This window comes from Myxine glutinosa, chromosome 6, assembly GCF_964187855.1.
Source record: "Myxine glutinosa chromosome 6, kmMyxGlut1.1, whole genome shotgun sequence".
In the NCBI taxonomy this organism is placed as follows: Eukaryota; Metazoa; Chordata; class Myxini; order Myxiniformes; family Myxinidae; genus Myxine; species Myxine glutinosa.
The window spans coordinates 59,642,144-59,662,960 of record NC_136266.1 but is presented as its reverse complement, the minus strand read 5'-3'; the positions used below and the strand labels follow the sequence as shown (position 1 = coordinate 59,662,960).

The following is a 20,817-nucleotide window of genomic DNA, read 5'->3' as shown; positions in this document are numbered from 1 at the left end:
ACGATTGGCTTCACAATCGGGTATATAAGGGTTGTTGCGTTCTGTCTTAGTGGAAAACAACTGCTGCACGTCTACAAAAGTTATTGCCGCTTCCCCTGGAGATGGTCCGTCAACTCTACAATGCTGTTTGTCATTTAGTGGTGACTTTACGAAATTCCGGCATGTAACAGCGTGCTATTGCTTGGCAGTATGGCATCACTCAAGGTCAGGTGTCAAAGATCCTGAAACGAAATGCTCAGAGGGGTGTCCCTACTCCAATACCGAGGCCAGGACGTCCTCGCAGAACCACAAGGAGGGATGATCGCCAGCTGCACCGGTTAGTCCGCAATGGCCGTACCAAGTCAGCTAATCGGCTTAGGGCTGAGTGGCAGCAACTGACAAATGTGCCTGTATCCAGAAGGCTAGTCGACCAACGACTGGTTCAAGCAGGCTATTGTGCCAGGCGTCCCCTGAGAAAGCCACGTCTGACCAGACAACACCGCCAGCGCCGATTGCAGTGGGCCAGAGAGCACCGTCAATGGCAGCCAGGACACTGGAATCACATGATCTTCAGTGACGAGTCTAGATTTCTGGTCTATCGTCAAGATGGCCACGTCTGAGTGCGCAGACAAGTGCATGAAGCCTACAACGAAGATTGTATAGTGCCAAGAGTCCAAGCTGGAGGTGGTGTGGTGACCGTTTGGGCTGCTTTTTATGCAGGGGGCAAAACTGACCTGGTTGTTCTGAATGGAAACCTGAACTAGTTCAAGCACAGGGCCATTCTGGAAGAAACATTGCTTCCATTTGCTCGTGCAGCCTTTCGAGGAAACTTTGTCTTCCAAGATGACAATGCACGGCCTCATCGTGCTCGCATGATCCAACACTTTCCTGCTGACCATGGTGTAGAGCATATGGAGTGGCCTGCCATGTCCCTGGATATGAATCCGATAGAGAACTTGTGGGCAAAATTAACGCGTCAAATCGACAACTTAGACCAGCAGCCTGCCTCTGTGCGTGAATTGCAGCAGGCTATTGTAACTGCATGGCAAGCGATTCCTGTCCAAACCTTGGCAAGTCTCGTGAACAGCATGCCTCAACGTGTACGTGCTCTCCTGAATGCTCGTGGGGGTTACACGAAGTACTGAACTGTAATTTTACTGTCCGTAATCCCAGTCGTAATTTATCTTTTGTTTTTGTTAAAAAAAATTTTGGCTAATGTGCAAAATAAAGAGATACTTCTGGAAAACGCACAGAAGTTTAACACAGTACTGTCCATGAATTGAGTTCGATATCAGTTTACATCACTTTCAAGGATCAATTTATTTGCTTCGAAATGTCAAATGTGGTTTTTGTTTCTTTTAAAGGTCACATTAACAAAATCTAGAATAATTTCAACATAATTCCAATGAACTTTTGGTTCTAAGTCATCTTGAAAAGTAAGTTCACCCCCACAAAAAAATATTCCATATTAAATGCCAAGTCTGTAGTTTGGGATTGCATTTGGGCGTTGCACGCCCAAAAATGGGCGCGGCAGGGCGGCCATATTGAAAAATCAATTTTTGTTGATATAGAGCAGTTGAGTTCAGGTTCCCTGGAACCTCTAGTTTAGCAATTACACAAGTATTGGTATTCCCGTCAGTGAAGCGTTAGATCTTATATATTCCAGTCATTATAAATAGGATACGCAGGCAATCCTACAAGCTGTTTGTTTATCCCACTGACCCCATTGAGTGATGATCATTCTCCTGTCCTTGTGCAGGTGCGTTTGGCCTTGTTACAGTTCAAGGGTTTAGAAGACGGCTATAAAGGGAAACCTGCCATACTTCCTCGTCACATCACCTTCTCTCCATTGGGCCTTTAGTGAGAGCAGACTCCATAATCCTTATCTGCCACACCCAAATTGCACATATGCTTCTGGTTGTTTGTATATGTTTCCCTTCATGTCACTAAATGTCTAATTGATTTTCATGTGTGAACAATTCTTCACAGTTACCAAGTGAGGGATCAAATTGCATTTGAACTGACGCTAAAGTAGATATTGGTAACTGCATTTGTGTACCCACAATCAATACACGACTTTCAAAATAACGTATGAATGCTAATGAGACCTTTTGAGCATGCGCTTGTGTGCGCGTTTTCAGTGATTCCGTTCTGCTTGCTGGGCATTTTTAACCTGCCGTTGTTAGCGGCATCTTTTAAACATAATTTTCAGTATTTGGACGAAAGAGTGGCAATTTCAAGATGGTTAACCATAATTGTTCTGTTCCTGAATGCAAATCAGACTTACAGAAATCTAGAAAATATGAGACGAGTCGGGTTTGTACCATTTCCTGTTTCTACAAGTGAGTGGTGGCAGTGAATATAAGACACACACACACACACACACACACACACACACACACACACACACACACACACACACACACACACACACATGTCCATTAAATAAATCACCAAGCCTGCCATGTCCACATGAGGTAGTCCTGCAAGGACCAAAGTCCACTCACTGACAAGGATGATTGGGAAGGTCGGTTAGAACGTGCTGTTCACAGTCCTTGCACGGGCCCACATCGTAGGGAGTTTTTGCAGTACAGGCTGCAAGATATCAACTTTTTGGGTGAGTTGGTCGGAAAGTTCTCTAAATCTTTCGATGTGCAGAGACACACCCCTTTCTCTCAGGTACATTTCCAAATATTTTTGGGTTGTTTTAGAAGCTTTGTGAGTCGTATTTGGTTAAATTTATTATCTGGCACGCACGATATACATTTCCTGCCCATATGACCGTTGTTGCGAGGGATTTTTGTGCATGCGCGCAGAGCATTCTGGTGTGGATTACGTCATTTTGAAAGTCACGTATTGAGTGAACAGTATTTATTTCGGGGAGGCGGTGGGCGGAGGAGGGGGGGGGGGGGGTTTGGGTGATGGATAGCACGAAATTATAGACGAGAAATTTTAAGATGGTTTGCTACAACCTGAATTCAGATAAATGTATATCTGTAATTTGAACCGGAAGGAACCACGAACTAGTATACAGTCACGTGAAAAAGTAAGTACACCCCATGTAAAGTTTTGACTTTTTCAACATATTTCAACATACAGATATTTCATCTTCATTTCAACAATATTGATAGATAAAGGTGATATAATATAACAAATATCATGAAACATTTACATTTTGTAGTCCATTGTATAATTTAAATAAACATAAATGCAAATTTCGCATGTGGAAAAAGTAAGTACACCCCTACATTTATCACTACTTCAAATACCTAAAATTAGAATCAGGTGTACCAGCTCAGGTTCAAATGATTAGAACATCGTTAGAGAGGATCTTGGAGGGACCTGTCTTATTTAAACCTCAGACATTTAGTTTGGTTTGCTCTTTGTTGTTGAAGTGTGTGGCGTCACCATGCCTAGATCAAAAGAGCTCTCTGAGGCCTTCAGAAAGAAGGTTATAGATGCCTACGAGTCTGGGAAGGGATTTAAAAAGATCTCCAAACAATTTGAAATCAATCATTCGACTGTCCAGAAGAACATCTACAAGTGGAGAAGATTCCAAACAACTGCCAACTTGTTCAGGCCAGGCCACCCCAGCAAGTTCAGCCCGAGAGCAGACGGCAAGATGCTGAAAGAAGTCTCTAAGAACCCCAGAATGTCATCACGGGACCTACAGGTAGCTTTTGCCACTGTTGATGTCGAAGTGCATGAGTCTACCATTAGAAAGAGGCTGCACAAACTTGATCTACATGGGAGGTGTGCCAGGAGGAAACCTTTGCTGTCCAGAAAGAACATCAGGGCAAGACTAAAGTTTACCAATGAACATCTAGGCAAAGACCAGCACTTCTGGAACAATGTGCTCTGGACAGATGAGTCAAAGGTCGAGCTATTTGGCCACAGTACCAGAAGACATGTTAGGCGAAAACCAAAGACAGCATTTGACCTCGAGAACCTGATACAAACTGTAAAGCATGGTGGTGGAAATATTGTGGTTTGGGGCAGCTTTGCTGCATCAAGGCCTGGGCAGCTCACCATCATAGAATCCACTATGAATTCTTCATTGTACCAGAGGGTGCTTGAGGATAATGTGAGGCCATCTGTCGGAAAGTTGAAGCTCAACCGAAGGTGGACCTTGCAACATGACAATGACCCTAAACATACCAGTAAATCCACCAAGGAATGGTTGAAAAGAAAGAAATGGAGGGTTCTGGAATGGCCAAGTCAAAGCCCGGATCTAAATCCCATCGAGATGTTGTGGGGGGATTTGAAACGAGCTGTGCATGCAAGAAACCCCTCAAACATCGCACAGCTGAAAGAGTTCTGCATGAAGGAGTGGGCAAAAATTTCTCCCAGTCGATGTCAGAGACTGGTAGACAGTTATAAGAAACGCCTACTTGAGGTTGTTTCTGCCAAAGGGGGCAATACCACCTATTAGAGCCAAGGGTGTACTTACTTTTTCCACATGTGAAATTTGCATTTATGTTTATTTAAATTATACAATGGATGACAAAATGTAAATGCTTCATGATATTTGTTATATTATGTCACCTTTATCTATCAATATTGTTGAAATGAAGATCAAATAGCTGAATGTTGAAATATGTTGAAAAAGTCAAAACTTTACATGGGGTGTACTTACTTTTTCACGTGACTGTAGCTGCGTAGTAGGCAAGGCTCAGGTGCAGCCATAATGACAATCCTTCCCTCCTGAACTTGCATCTATCTCCTTCAGTAAACTTTCTGTAAAATGTAATTTTCTCCAGCTTACTGCAGATCAGTGTAGAGCTTGGTGATCTTGAAGCGGCACTAAACACGGGTCTGAAAGATTTTAAGGAGGAGAAGACGAGTAGACCCCAAAGAAGGAGCGAGGATGGCCGGTTTGGAAGCAAAATGAACGTGGACAGTGCGAAAGTGGCTGGCCCTCTCTCTCACGACCACTGCTCTGCCTTGATCAAGTTGCTGCCTGGAAACAAGGAATTGATGGTGTCCCATATAACATGGAGCCCGTACCAGATGATGATGCGCATTGTCAAGCACTATGACCTACGCATGGGATCAAGTTCACCTGGTAAGATATGGGCCAAGTTCCTTTTTCTTTATAGGGTTAGCGTTATCTGGTTATGGTCTCTTACTTTAAACCCAATCGTCGCTGCTTTCCTCCTGCCCTATCTCTTCATTGACATTACGTGTCTGTGTCTGTGTCTGTGTGTGTCTCTCTCACTCTCACTCTCACTCTCACTCTCACTCTCTTATTCACATGTGCACATGTAACTCATTGCTTCGTTCAAGTCTGTGAAAGACACATTCCTGCCCACTGCTAAATGCAGTGCCAGCTGCTGCACTGCTACCCCCACCATGTAGGTCAACCTGAAGGTTTTGTACACCTGCAGCTGAAGCTGGAAGTTGCACTTTCACTTTTGTATCTTTTCTTTTTCCACTGCGACAGTTCAGAAACCTCTAACTGTGTAATGATGCCTAAACAAGGTTGATGTGTGGCAGGTACCAACAGTTGGTTAGGACCTTTGCAGGACTTGCTGATTTAGCACAGGTGTCTATACGTCTGTGTTGTGTGACGTACGCACCTCTGTTCTTACACAAAATACCATGCACTGATATGCATCGAGGTGTATTCTGATGTGCAAACCAATTTATTATGTACTTGAATGTATTCTTCCATGCTTGGCCACCAGACTTTATTTCTCTTTCTGACTTGTGGCATATGCTGGTTAAGGGTGTTATACATACAGCACATATACACATCCAGCATACACAGTGCATTCAGAAAGTATTCAGACCCCTTCACTTTTTTCACATTTTGTTATGTTGCAGCCTTATGCTGAAATCGTTCAAATTCATTTTTTCCCTCATCAATCTACACTCAATACCCCATAATGACAAAGAGAAAACAGGATTTTAGAAAGTTTTGCAAACTTATTGAAAAGAAAAAAGTGAAATATCACATCGACATAAGTATTCAGACCCTTAACTCAGTACTTAGTTGAAGCACCTTTGGCAGCGATTACAGCCTTGAGTCTTCTTGGGTATGATGCAACAAGCTTTGCACACCTGGATTTGGGGATTTTCTGCCATTCTTCTCTACAGATCCTCTCAAGCTCTGTCAGGATGGATGGGGACCGTCGGTGGACAGCCATTTTCAGGTCTCTCCAGAGATGTTCGATTGGGTTCAAGTCAGGGCTCTGGCTGGGCCACTCAAGGATCTTCACAGAGTTGTCCCTAAGCCACTACTACGTTGTCTTGACTGTGTGCTTAGGTTCATTGTCCTGTTGGAAGGTGAACCTTCGGCCCAGTCTGAGGTCCTGAGCGCTCTGTTTCAGGTTTTCATGAAGGATATCGCTGTACTTTGCTCCGTTCATTGTTCCCACAACCCTGACCAGTCCCCCAGTCCCTGCTGCTGAAAAACAATCCCACAGCATGATGCTGCCACCACCATGCTTCACTGTTGGGATGGTATTGGGCAGGTGATGAGCGGTGCCTGGTTTCCTCCAGACATGACGCTTAGAATTGAGGCCAAACAGTTCAATCTTGGTTTCATCAGACCACAGAATCTTGTTTCTCACAGTCTGAGAGTCCGTTAGGTGCTTTTTTGCAAACCCCAAGCGGGCTTTCATGTGTCTTTCACTGAGGAGAGGCTTCCGTCTGGCCACTCTGCCATAAAGCCCAGATTGGTGGAGTGTTGCAGTGATGGTTGTCCTTCTGGAAGTTTCTCCCATCTCTACACAGGATCTCTGGAGCTCAGCCAGAGTGACCATCGGGTTCTTGGTCACCTCTCTTACCAAGGCCCTTCTCCCTCGATTGCTCAGTTTGGCCGGGCGGCCAGCTCTAGGAAGAGTCCTGGTTGTTCCAAATTTCTTCCATTTAAGAATTATGGAGGCCACTGTGCTCTTGGGAAACGTCAATGCAGCAGAAATTTTTTTGTAGGCTTCCCCAGATCTGTGCCTCGACACAATCCTGTCTCTGAGCTCTGCAGGCAGTTCCTTCGACCTCATGGCATGGTTTTTGCTCTGATATGCATTGTCAGCTGTGAGACCTTATATAGACAGGTGTGTGCCTTTCCAAATCATGTCCAATCAATTGAATTTACCACAGGTGGACTCCAATCAAGGTGTGGAAACATCTCAAAGATGATCAAGAGAAATGGGAGGCACCTGAGCTAAATTTCAAGTGTCATAGCAAAGGGTCTGAATACTTATATAAATGTGATATTTCAGTTTTTTCTTTTTAATAAATTTGCAAAACTTTCTAAAATCCTGTTTTCTCTTTGTCATTATGGGGTATTGAGTGTAGATTGATGAGGGTTAAACGATTTCAGCATAAGGCTGCAACATAACAATATGTGAAAAAAGTGAAGGGGTATGAATACGTTCTGAATGCACTGTACATGCACTCTTGGCCAAAAATATTGGCACCCTTGCACTTTTTTCAAATAATGCACCACTTCTTCCAGAAAATTGTTGAAATAAAAAAGTCTTTTCGTATCCATGTATGTATTTCTTTGCTTTTCAGTGGAACAAAACAAAACAGGACCGAAAGCGGCGTAGCCGGGCTTGTAAAATATTATAAACCACAAACGCACATGATTAGCTTTTTAAACAGTCACTAATGCTGTTTATAATATTAAACAAAGAAATTTGGAGGAACCCCGACATCCGTGAAGTAAAGTTTTACTTACAGAACTGAGGGAAGATCTACTGTAATCTATATACCTCACAAGGGTTGGGTTAATAACATGCGATCAAAAAACCGAGGCTAAATCCTTACTTCCACGGTTCTTAGTCCGTACACCGCTTATCACTGATTCATGAACCATACATCGCTTTATTCCATCAATTTTGTATTCACGACATTGGAATTAAAGTGTTATGGTCATATTTATTATATTATTATTGTTACTTTTACGAAAACGAAACTATATACTACTGTATAAAGAAACCTGGGCTTAATTTGTCCGAAGCGGCCCAAAGGGTAGGCATAAAGCCTAAGGCTTATACGTACCGTTTTGTTGCGAGAGAACAATTTAAAGAAACAATTTAAACTTAAAGACATACCATGCGATCATTTTGGGCCCTGTGCTTTGTCTGGTCTTCACCAATGATCTCTCTGACTCTCTTGAAAATCCTCTCTATCTCTTTGCTGATGACTCTACTCTCAAATGCTCTGTCTCAAATCAAATGAAATGTCCCTGCTCTCAAATGTTGTGTTTATGTGCTACCCCTTCTCTCCCCATCTTGTCTACCGCTCCCCTTTTTATATACTTTGTTTGTTTGTCTGTTTGATTTGTTTGTGTGAAAAATGTTAGCTCTTTCACGAGCCTCGATTATGTATATAAAAAAAAAAAGAAAAAAAAAAAGAGACGTAACGTTTGAGGGGTATACGTTTGAGGGGACATACAGTCACGTGAAAAAGTAAGTACACCCCATGTAAAGTTTTGACTTTTTCAACATATTTCAACATACAGCTATTTGATCTTCATTTCAACAATATTGATAGATAAAGGTGATATAATATAACAAATATCATGAAACATTTACATTTTGTAGTCCATTGTATAATTTAAATAAACATAAATGCAAATTTCGCATGTGGAAAAAGTAAGTACACCCTTGGCTCTAATAGGTGGTATTGCCCCCTTTGGCAGAAACAACCTCAAGTCGGCGTTTCTTATAACTGTCTACCAGTCTCTGACTTCGACTGGGAGAAATTTTTGCCCACTCCTCCATGCAGAATTATTTAAGCTGTGCGATGTTTGAGGGGTTTCTTGCATGCACAAAACCACCTTTAGAGGCCATTTTTCCCCGCAAGCGGGGGTTGGCCTTTTTCGGGAACTGTGGTTGTTGTTGTTTTTCGGTCCCCTTTTTGAAGCAATGTTTTACGGCCGGATGCCCTTCCTGACGCCAACCCTTTTTGCCACCTTTAACGACAAGCAGGGAATTACCAGTGAACTGGTACTCAATTAGCCGACCTCGGAAGGATGACAGGCTGAGTCAACCCCCCTGGCGTTAATTCAGCGATTGACCGGGATTCGAACCCAGGATCCTAGGATCCTAAACCGGCACCCTAGCCGCTAGCCCAACACCAGGGATAAATCTTGCATGCACAGCTCGTTTCAAATCCCCCCACAACATCTCGATGGGATTTAGATCCGGGCTTTGACTTGGTCATTCTAGAACCCTCCATTTCTTTCTTTTCAACCATTCCTTGGTGGATTTACTGGTATGTTTAGGGTCATTATCATGTTGCAAGGTCCAACTTCGGTTGAGCTTCAACTTTCCGACAGATGGCCTCACATTATCCTCAAGCACCCTCTGGTACAATGAAGAATTCATAGTGGATTCTATGATGGTGAGCTGCCCAGGCCCTGATGCAGCAAAGCTGCCCCAAACTATAATATTTCCACCACCATGCTTTACAGTTGGTATCAGGTTCTTTTGGTAAAATGCTGTCTTTGGTTTTCGCCAAACATGTCTTCTGGTACTGTGGCCAAATAGCTCTACCTTTGACTCATCTGTCCAGAGCGCATTGTTCCAGAAGTGCTGGTCTTTGCCTAGGTGTTCATTGGCAAACTTTAGTCTTGCCCTGATGTTCTTTCTGGACAGCAAAGGTTTCCTCCTGGCACACCTCCCATGTAGATCAAATTTGGGCAGCCTCTTTGTAATGGTAGACTCGTGCACTTTGACATCAACAGTGGCAAGAGCTACCTGTAGGTCCCGTCATGACATTCTGGGGTTCTTAGAGACGTATTTCAGCATCTTGCAGTCTGCTCTCGGGCTGAACTTGCTGGGGCGGCCTGGCCTGAACAAGTTGGCAGTTGTTTGGAATCTTCTCCACTTGGAGATGATCTTCCGGACAGTCGAATGATTGATTTCAAATTGTTTGGAGATCTTTTTAAATCCCTTCCCAGACTCATGGGCATCTATAACCTTCTTTCTGAAGGCCTCAGAGAGCTCTTTTGATCTTGGCATGGTGACGCCGCACACTTCAACAACAAAGAGCAAACCAAACTAATTGTCTGAGGTTTAAATAAGACAGGTTCCTCCAAGATCCTCTCTAACGATGTTCTAATCATTTGCACCTGAGCTGGTGCACCTAATTCTAATTTTAGGTATTTGAAGTAGTGATAAATGTAGGGGTGTACTTACTTTTTCCACATGTGAAATTTGCATTTATGTTTATTTAAATTATACAATGGACTACAAAATGTAAATGTTTCATGATATTTGTTATATTATATCACCTTTATCTATCAATATTGTTGAAATGAAGATCAAATAGCTGTATGTTGAAATATGTTGAAAAAGTCAAAACTTTACATGGGGTGTACTTACTTTTTCACGTGACTGTACATACATACATAATACATACAGACGGACAAACACTGTTCTAGATGGCTTTTCCCTATGGGCTACACCGTAAAAATCTGACAAAATTACTAACTCTTAGCTTATTCCACACAGAAATTCTAAAATGGCCCGGACAATATTGTTATGTTTGTGGGGGTAGGAGATGAAATTCCTCAGTGGTCAGGAATGTATAGTTTAGCATGGACCATGTGACGCGGCATAGAAAGCCCATTTCGATGTACATAAGCAGGGTAAACGTGCAGGTCAAGAGTGTTTGCATGTCGCCATAAGGGGCGTGGCTTTTGTGTTAACTCGTTCTAGGGCATAAGATTAATAAACCCCAGTGTGCAATTGGCCCCCTGTGATTTTTCCCCTTTGTTATAAAATTCACTCGGCCAGCCATGCAATCGGCACATTGCCACAACCACACCAACAAGCCCCACAGAAACCCAGCACATTTGCCGATCAGCAAGGGAACCCCGCCCCCAAACATTCTCGATGGGTGTCAAGAAAGGCCGTGAGGCCCGCCGCAAAGGGAACGATTGGTCATGGCCATGGACTGAAGTGGTGGGACGTGGGGATTGGTTCGAGTTTGACGTCGGCGAGAAGAGGGGAGGGTGCGTTTCCCCCTCTCTCGCCCTCTTCTGGTCCTGGCTTCATGGCGAGCGGATGCTTTTTGTCTCCGGCTCACGGCTGTGGCTGGAGTTCGTGCGCTTTCGGAGGTGAACTTTGTGGAGCCCTCACCGCGTTGAAGAATGCGGCATTGGAGCTGGGGACCGTGTTGTGCTGGCTGGCTCGGGATCAAGCGGGAGACGTTTTGGCTGCCTGCTGCACGGCTCAACGTGCTGGCGCTATTGACCAGCACCATTGTTGGGCGTTTCGACGCATGGTCCTCTCGTCGACCACCCCCTCCAACGTGCTCGTCGAGGCCAGAGCTGAGTGCTAATCAACAAACATTTATTTCCTTTTATCTCATTCCCCTGTCTGTAACTGAGTCTGATATGGAGACGTCTCAAGTAGGACGATAGTTTTTACGTCGCATTTATTTTACCTGGGTTGAAATTATTTATAATAAACCCATTATTTGTGCATTTCATTTCTTGTCTTGTTTCATTTCTTTGTTCTGTGGGTTCGGATTCATCCCTTGTGTTCCCGATTATATAAGGCATCGCGCCTTTCCCGCGCGCGCCGAGGACAATCCCGTCAAGTTTCGAAATACGCCTCGGAGTTAACAACGTTCGGTCATTCATCACCCAGGGGTCTTAACCCTGGGGACACGACAATATTATTGGCACCTTTTAGAAGTTGTGAGAAATAATTAGATTTCAAGCAGGTGATTCTCCTTTAATTGGGAATTGAACTCACCTATGGTGAGTTGCAGGTGCCTGCAATATAAATATCACTCATTCAACCAGTTTGAATAGACCACGTTTTGGTTTTGGCCACGTTTTGGCCATGACTGTACACATTTGTAGATAGAGTAAGTTTTGATTGTAACACTATGCATGTGTGTGTGTGCACCCTCTTGTGTCTGTGTCTGCACAGATGGACAACCACCACCAGGTCACGTCGAAGCATTCACCTCATATCCCGGTGTCACCTATTCCATCGATGATTTCTACGTGCTTAGCAGTGGCCTGGTGAATACTTTCTCTGCTCTACCGACCCACCACCACAACTTAATGCATCAAACTTTATCTTTTCATTCATTACAAACTTTTAATCTTTGTGTTTCATTCTTTCCTTTCTACATCCCTCATCAACTTGTTCTTCGTATTGATCGAATCAAAGTGTGAAGACATGTAGATGTGAGGCAAAAGGCAAAGTCTAAAAATTTTTTTACCTACGAGGGTTGTTCACAAAGATTGGCTGCAGCCATGGGTTACATGATTTGCTCAAGCTCTGTCACGTTGGATGTGGAGCATCGGTGAACAACAATCTTCAAATCTTTCCACAGATTCTCAATGAGATTCAAGTCTGGGCTTTGGCTGGGCCACTCAAGGACTTTCACGTTCTTGCTTTGAAGCCATTCCAGTGTTGCTTTAGCTGCATGCTTGGGGTCATTGTCTTGTTGGAACATAAATCTTCGCTGCAGTCTGAGCGCGTGTCGGGACCTGGTTCGCGCCATTGACCGAGTGGTTCGCCCCAACCGGAGCTGTTTTCGGATGACGTGCTGATGTCCTTGGACTTCGCGCCAGGCTCTGGGCCGACCGGGCCGACGTGCATCAAAGTCCTTTCCAAGGGTGTGGTGCTGACCGGGCCGCCGTGGTGCTGACCGGGCAAACGTGGCGTGGTGCTGACGGGCCCCCCGCAGCCGTGATGCCCCCCCCCCACCCCCTACCCCCCACCACTCCCAGAATTTCCATGTTTTAAACGTTTCCCAGTGTGTACCCTGGATTAGAATAGGTACACCGTATCCCTGCGTGTCGTAAGAGACGACTAAGAGGGTTGGTGTCAGGAAGGGCATCCGGCCATAAAAACATTGCCTCAAAAAGAGAACCATGACAATTACAGCTACATATGGGCAGGGTACAGCCCGAAGTGGAGATCGGTTTCTGAGGTTTGGGACATGGAATGTAGGGACAATGACAGGGAGATCAGGAGAAGTGGTGGAAGTATTGGTCAGAAGAAGAGTGGACATATGTTGTGTGCAAGAGACGAGATGGAAGGGAAGTGGTGTGAGAATGGTGAAGGGTAGGCAGGGACAGAAATACAAGTTTGTGTGGCAAGGGTGCCTGGAGGGCGTGAATGGTGTTGGTGTCCTGTTTTCTGAGGAGTTTGTAGACAGTGTGGTGAGTGTGACGAGAGTGAGTGATAGGTTGATGATGGTGAAAATTATGATTGGAAAGCTCTTGGTGAACGTCATCTCGGGATATGCTCCGCAGGTTGGTCGGAGCGATGAAGAGAAGGACAAGTTCTGGTGTGCGATAGAGAAGCTGATGGAAAACGTGAAAGATGAGGAAGTTGTTGTGGTAGGAGGAGACCTAAATGGACATGTGGGAAGGAGTATGGATGGTTTTGAGGGAGTTCATGGGGGTTACGGATATGGTGTGAGAAATGGAGAAGGTTAAAGGATTTTGGAGTTTGCTGATGGAGCTGATTTGTTGATTTGTAATAATCAGTTCCAGAAAGAGGATAATAAGCTTGTTACATACACGTCAGGTGGGTCGACGATAACCGTTGACTACCTGATGGTGCGTAGGCGAGATAGGGGGCACCTCCGGAACACAAAGGTGATCCCGGCGGAGGAGGCTGTTTCACAGCACCACTTGGTTATCTGCGATATAAGGGTGAAAGGTGCGTGGAGAGCTCGGCGGGTGAAGTACCAACCGAGAATGAAGGTGTGGAGGTTGAAAGAGGTGCCAGTAAGGGAGGCATTAAAAGAGAGGCTGAGTCGGGTCGAGGATGATGTGGTTGAGCTTGAAAGTGATTGGATGTCAATGAAAGCTAGTCTGTTGGGAGCCGTTGGTGAGGTATGTGGATGGACAAAAGGACCACCGAGGCACTCGGAAACATGGTGGTGGGATGATGAAGTTGGAAAGAGGATTGACGAGAAGAGGAAGAAGTTCAAGGAGTGGCAGAAGGCGAAGGGTACGGGAGCAGAAACAGCAGAGCATGAAAGTTATAAGGCAGCCAAGAAGGCTGCAAAGAAAGAGGTAGCAAAGGCGCAGGAGGCATGCAGGAAAATGTTCGGAGAACGCTTGGATTCGGAAGAGGGTCAGAGAGCAGTATTCAGGATTGCAAAGCAGATAGCGAAAGACAGGTGTGATGTGATGGGGGTGAGTTGCTTGAAGGATGAAGTGGGACAAATCGTTGTGGACCCAGATGGAATTAAAGGAAGATGGAAAAGATATATGGAAATGCTGTTGAATACAGAGAATGAATGAGATGGCAACATAGAGAGTAACCCAGTTTTAGGACCGGCAGAGAAGATAACTGAGAGGGAAGTTGAGGAAGCGATAAAAGCAATGAAGAGTAGAAAAGTGGTTAGGGCCGACGGGAGTTGTGGACGATATGTTGAAGGCAGCAGGAAGTTGGGGTGTGAAGAGAATGACAGAGATCTGTAATCTGGCAGTGAAAGAAGGCCGCATTCCAGTGGATTGGGAACTGAGTACCCTCGTCCCTCTATACAAGGGGAAAGGTGACCCTCTAGAGTGTGGCTCGTACCGAGCGATAAAGTTATTGGAGCATGGAATGAAGGTATTGGAAAGGGTGTTGGAGAAGAGGATAAGGAAGAAAGCGAAGATCGACGAAATGCAGTTTGGATTTATGCCAGGAAGAGGAATGACAGACGTGCTTTTTATTGTGAGGCAGTTGCAGGAGAAGTACATGGAGAAGAGGAAGAAGTTGTTTCTTGGGTTTGTTGATCTGGAGAAAGCATTCGATAGGGTTCCACGCAAAGTATTGACATGGGCAATGAGGAAGTTAGAAGTGGAGGAATGGTTGATCAGAGTTGTGATGGCAATGTACAAAAGAGCGCGCACAGATGTAAAGACGAAGGACGGGAACATTGGTGAGTTTGAGGTGAAGGTGGGAGTGCATCAGGGGTCGGTACTAAGTCCACTACTATTTGTAGCTGTGATGGAGGTGCTGGCTCAGAACGTAAAGGAGGGTTTGCGGTGGGAGTTGTTGTATGCAGATGATCTGGTGTTGATTGCGGAAAGTATGGATGGACTGAAGGAAAAGATGAACAAGTGGAAGGAATGTTTGGAGACAAAAGGTCTGAAGGTGAATATCGGAAAGACGAAGGTGATGGCAAGTGGTAAAGCATGTGGTGAGGTGGAAAGAACTGGGAAGTGGCCCTGTGTTGTGTGCAGGAAGGGTGTCAGAGTGAACTCCATTCAATGTACAATGTGCGCTGAGTGGGTTCATCAAAAATGTAGTGGTCTGAGAGGGTCATTAACCAGTGTGGCAGCTACATTCAAATGTGAGGTGTGCACAGAGGGAGCTGCAGATGGAGGAAATGTTGAGTTGGATCTTGGAGACGGCGTGAAGCTGGAAGGTGTGAAAACATTTTGCTACCTCGGAGACATGCTGAATGGAGAAGGTGGATCAGACTCGGCAACGGTTGCTAGAGTGAGATGTGCATGGAAGAAGTTTCGGGAACTGAGTGGCGTGCTGATGAGGAGGGGAGTGTCGTTGAAGCTGAAGGGAAAGGTGTATGCTGCATGTGTGAGAAGTGTTATGATTTTTGGGAGCAAGACATGGGTAATGAACGTAGAGCAGCAACGAAGGTTGGAAGGGGTGGAAATGCAAATGGTTCGATGGATGTGTGGAGTATCGTTGAGAGAGAGGAAGACAAATGATGAATTGCGAAAAATGATGGGAATAGAGCCTGTGATTGATGTTGTGAAGAGGAACAGGTTGAGATGGTTTGGTCATGTGTTGAGGAAGGATGAAAGTGACTGGTTGAGAAGAGTGTTGGAAATGAATGTAGAAGGAAGTAGAGGACGGGGAAGACCGAGAAAGACTTGGCCAAAGATGGTGGAAGAAGAAATGCAAGCAAGGGGGTTAACAAGGAGAGATGCAGAAAATAGGGCCAGATGGAGAAGATTGTCATGGGGACCGCAAGGCTAACCCCCGCTCTAGCAGGGAAAATGGCCTTAAAATGCATGTTGTTGTTGTTGGTTGTTCACAAAGATTTTGGAACAAGCTACCACAAAAGACCAACAAAGGCAGTAGTGTACCTTCTTTTTGAATATCTAAATGGTAGAAATTTTTGCCTCCACCACCAAAGGTGGACAGCTGGACTCCAGCAGATATACACGCCGGCAAAGGTTTTTTTGTTTGTTTCACCAAAGGTGGAGGTGGTAGCCTGGTGTTGGCTTAGCAGTTAGGGTGCCGGCTTGGGATCCTAGGATCCTGGGTTCGAATCCCGGTCGATCGTTGAATTAACGCCAGGGGGGTTGACTCAGCCTGTCATCCTTCCGAGGTCGGCAAATTGAGTACCAGCTTGCTGGGATGAATGATCACGGCGTGTACCCCGATTTAAAATAGGTACACCGTATCCCTGCGCATCGTAAGAGCGTGACCAAGGGTTGGCGTCAGGAAGGGCATCCGGCCATAAAAACATTGCCTCAAAACAGGGAACCATGATTGTCATGGAGCCCGCAAGGCTAACCCCCGCTCTAGTGGGGAAAAATGGCCTTAAAACGATCATTCCTTTTTCATTCACCAAAGGTGGATGGAGGTTATGTTTTCACCCCTGGCTGTCTGTTTGTGAACAAGATGTCTCAAAAAGTTGTGGACGGATTCAAACGAAATTTGGTGGAGATGTTGGGTATATGAAAAGGACGACATGATTAGATTTTGGTGAAGATCTGGATTCGGATCCGGCTGCTATAATTTTTAAGGGATTCTTCACCATTGGGAGATTGGGCCAAAAACGATATACTGTATAGCAGGATATCTCAAAAGGTTATGGACGTATTTTGACTAAACTTGGTGGAGAGGTTGGGTGTGTGACATGAACAAATCGATTCGATTTTGGTGAAGATCTGAATATGGTTTTGGATACGAGAATTATTTAATTTCTGAAGTGATTCTTCACCATTGAGTGATAGGGATAAAACCTATATATATATTTATATATATATATATATATATATGGAGGTTATAGTCTTTTGGGAGCCGTTGGTGAGGTATGTGGATGGACAAAAGGACCACCGAGGCACTCGGAAACATGGTGGTGGGATGATGAAGTTGGAAAGAGGATTGACGAGAAGAGGAAGAAGTTCAAGGAGTGGCAGAAGCCGAAGGGTACGGGAGCAGAAACAGCAGAGCATGAAAGTTATAAGGACATATATGTATGTATATATATATATATACTGGATCAGCTGGACTCCAGCGTGCTGGGGAGGGGGAGGGGAGGGGGTGGAGGGTGAGGGATGGGAGGGGGATGGGAGGGGGAGGGGTAGGGGTGGAGGGTAGGGGGGGAGGGGGGAGGGGGGAGGGGGATGGGTAGTAGGGGTGGGGTAGGGGGAGGGGGGAGGTTACATTACACCGATTTACATTGAAAACTGCTGAAATATGTACGCAACTTCAACTTAGCACAGTTTAGTAAATACTCGAGATAAATCCATGCGGTAAAAGATTGCTGAGAGTTGCTAAGACCTACGACTTAGAAATTCCACCTGGACACACTTCAGGGGGCACTTTCAAAGGGGAGATGTGCTTATTCTTTCTAAAAAATATTTTAGGTGTGGTATAGACACGATATTTGCATGCATCGGTTTAAAAAATCGAGCAAATATGGTAAATATTACTCACGTGAAACCAGGATCCGTCTCGGTGGTAGCCATGAGTGTGCAGATGTCACATGATCGGTCATGAAGAGTGGTTAAGTCCAAAATATGGCATACCATGGCATAAAAACGATTTGCCCGCAAAGCGTTGCACCGCAACGGCGGTCACAGAGTGCCATGCACAGCGTGACGTAAATAGTGCGCGCAGCGCCCCTGGCGGAATTACCGGTCCCTATCAAAGACATTTAATTCATATCGCACAAAATCGACAAAAATCGACACAAAACACGATCACTTTTCGCTCTGAATTACGTGCAAACGTGTGACGGAAATCACCATCGCCCAGCATCGAATGCCAACCAAGATGGCGCCCGGTAACTGCATCTCCACCTATGTGGAGTGAATGGCAATGGTCACATCACGTGATCGCTCTGAGCGAATCAGCGAGCTGCTCGCACTGGCTGAGATTAGCGGGTACTTCGCTGAAATGCGCTGAGGTAAATATGAATAAAAAATATGGATCTCGTCAAATATTGTTTCGGCCATGTTCGTCCCAGGCTCAATGGCCATGTCTATGCCAAATATCAAGGACGTGAGCCTCTCCGTTTCGGAGTCTATCGGTAACATTACACACACACACACGCACACACACACACACACGCACACACACACACAAACTGTTTTATATATATAGATAAATGTGTGGAGATAAAGAACGAGTTGCAAATCGAAGAAGAAATCTCGGCCTCAAATTGAACGAAGAGACAAATTTACTGTTGCACACCAAACGGTCCCCAATAGTGATCTCGCCCATGTGCGGAAAGATTAATTAATCGAGATATTGAGAATTATCAATCATATAGATTGGTGGTTTTGCACCACAAAGCGCTATTGCTAACCAATGTAACTCTGTGGTAGCTGTAGGCTTGTGGGTAGCCTCATTCACTGCCTGGATCTTGCGATGTATTATGGCAGTGAAAATTTACTAAATAATATCGTGTGTTACAGATTCGTCACTTCCGCCTTTGTTGTTATTATATATTTGTCGGATTTTTAGTTTCAGGTAATATTGTTGTTAGGATTTCTGTGTGAAATGGAGATAACTTTAGTAAAAGGTAAAAAGAAATGTTTGTGGAGGAAAAAGAAAAAATGCGGCAAAGAAACCGGAAGAGGAGGAGAGAGGAAAATCGGCGGGGAAAAGAGACAGCCGTGAGTCGCATAGAGGCTGCGAGCGGACTTCCTCAGTATTGGTCGCAAATGAATTTAGGCTTCCCATGAAGGGGATTGCGTGCGACATTGTCCCATATTGCGATTGCAATTAAGCCTGCGTCTCAGGTTTTGGTACCAAGCGTGAACTATTGTTGGCGGGAAAGCAAGCGCCTGCATTACAGGTCAATCTGCCATTTTACTTCGAAGAGGCCGTCTGCCTGATGCATCGTGTTTTGTTGTTGGGATTCCCATATCGACATCGTGTTGATCGCCGTTGGTTTCCATATCGGCTTAATCGTTGGTGGACGTGGGGTGTGAATTACACTCATGTTTTGGGGGTTCGTTACCCCGCGCCGCCATCTGCCCGAACTCTTCCCAAGAAACTCCTCGTTCATAGCCGTGCCGATACCTGCCTATTGTTCTTGCCATTCTGCACGACTTCGCCCTTCACCCAGCGTGGGGATTCGTTTATTGCTTTGAGAGTATTGGGGAATGATGGTACCATCTTGTGTATTGTTCATGAGATGGAAGTGATATTTTCATGGTACTTTCTTTAACAGTGTTATTCTTACCTCCACCACCAACGGTGGATGGAGGTTATGTTTTCACCCCTATTGGTTCACGAGTTATCAAACAGAGTGACCACTATATTCGTCATGGGTGTGTGTCTATATGTGTGTCTGTCTATCTGTCCGCAGCATAACTACCCGATGATATCATCCGATCTTGATGAAACTTGGTTGTGAGGTTGATATCATGATCTAGTTGTGTCCTGCCTAGAGTGGGCGTATTGCGCCCATTGTGGGCGGAGCCACGCCCGAAAAAAGATGTCTTTTTAGGGGGTAATCGATTTCAAGCTACATCTTCTCCGAGGGAGTTGGTGGAATCTGACAGGGGTTTCGGTATTTGGTTAGGCCAATGTCATATGTCTAGCCCCACGGAGCTCGATTTTTCATTTTCGCCCCAAGGTCAAGGTCACAAGGTCACAAAATTTAGAAAAGTCGATTTTTGATGGTTTTATTACATTGTTCGCTTCCTGATAGGGTGAAATGTCGTACATGATCTTATATTATCACATACATCATGAAATACAAGTTTTGCAACAAATTTCAGAATCTTCGACCTTTGACCTTTGAAGGTCACAATGGTCAAAGTTTCAAAGTTGTCGGAATCGAACCGAATTTTCGGTATTGTGTAGCTAACTAACCTCATAACAGATTATACATTATTTTCTATCCCATTTCAAGGTCAGTAACCTTTGTTTTGACTTTTCCGGTCCTGGCCTGTCCGGGCCTGTTTCGGTTGTAGTCCGTCCGTCCTTTGTCATTGAATACCGCTCGCTCGTGAACCATCGGCGTCTCCTGACTTGTCTGTTTTTCTGTTTGTCTGTCTGTTTGGTCCAGGCAATCTAGCACATTTTTTCACTCAACTTGGAACAAATTGCAACAGAATTTTTTTTGCCACAATGCATTTCTACAAGGTCCCCAGAACAACATACTAAAAGTCCCAAGCAATCCCAACATGGGAAATATGTCTAATTTGCATAATCCAATATGGCCTCCAATCTGCAATTATAGAAGTTAGTAATAGCAATGAAATAATAATTATAACACTCTAATTATGTACTTTTGTATTTTCAGGATGGTGATGTAATACCTTGAATAATGGAAAGATGTTGCCTTTGTTCTGAGTCAAGCACAGATGGAAACCCGCGAAATGAGTTTCCTGGGTAGCATCGGGCATCTGATGGCAGGTTCCGGATTGGAAGAAGTCCTTGAGGTTGTGTACGCTAGTAACACCGTGAGCCACACGTTGACTGGCAAGGCTGTGTCCAGAGCAGTCCTTGGTCACATACCAGTAGATGCTGTACTGAACACCATCCTTCTGTCCAGCACATACAATGTACCAGTGCCATCCAAAATGAAAGCAGAGGACCCTGATGAAGTGATGACAGGTGATGATGTCGGAAAACATTCTGACACAACCGACTTGACCATAGCAGCATAAGTATATGACAATGCAGTTTCCTC

The 20,817-nt window shown here is 44.8% G+C and overlaps 1 protein-coding gene across 1 annotated transcript in view; it reads left to right on the top strand.

Moving 5' to 3' along the window:
• PLBD2 (phospholipase B domain containing 2) overlaps positions 1 to 20,817 on the top strand; it is a 75,736-nt gene that overhangs the window by 13,379 nt on the left and 41,540 nt on the right. Inside the window, exons 4-6 of the mRNA XM_068120122.2 lie at positions 1,739 to 1,839; positions 4,740 to 5,044; positions 11,880 to 11,974. Coding sequence (XP_067976223.2) covers positions 1,739 to 1,839; positions 4,740 to 5,044; positions 11,880 to 11,974 — 501 coding nt within the window. The remainder of the gene's footprint in view (positions 1 to 1,738; positions 1,840 to 4,739; positions 5,045 to 11,879; positions 11,975 to 20,817) is intronic.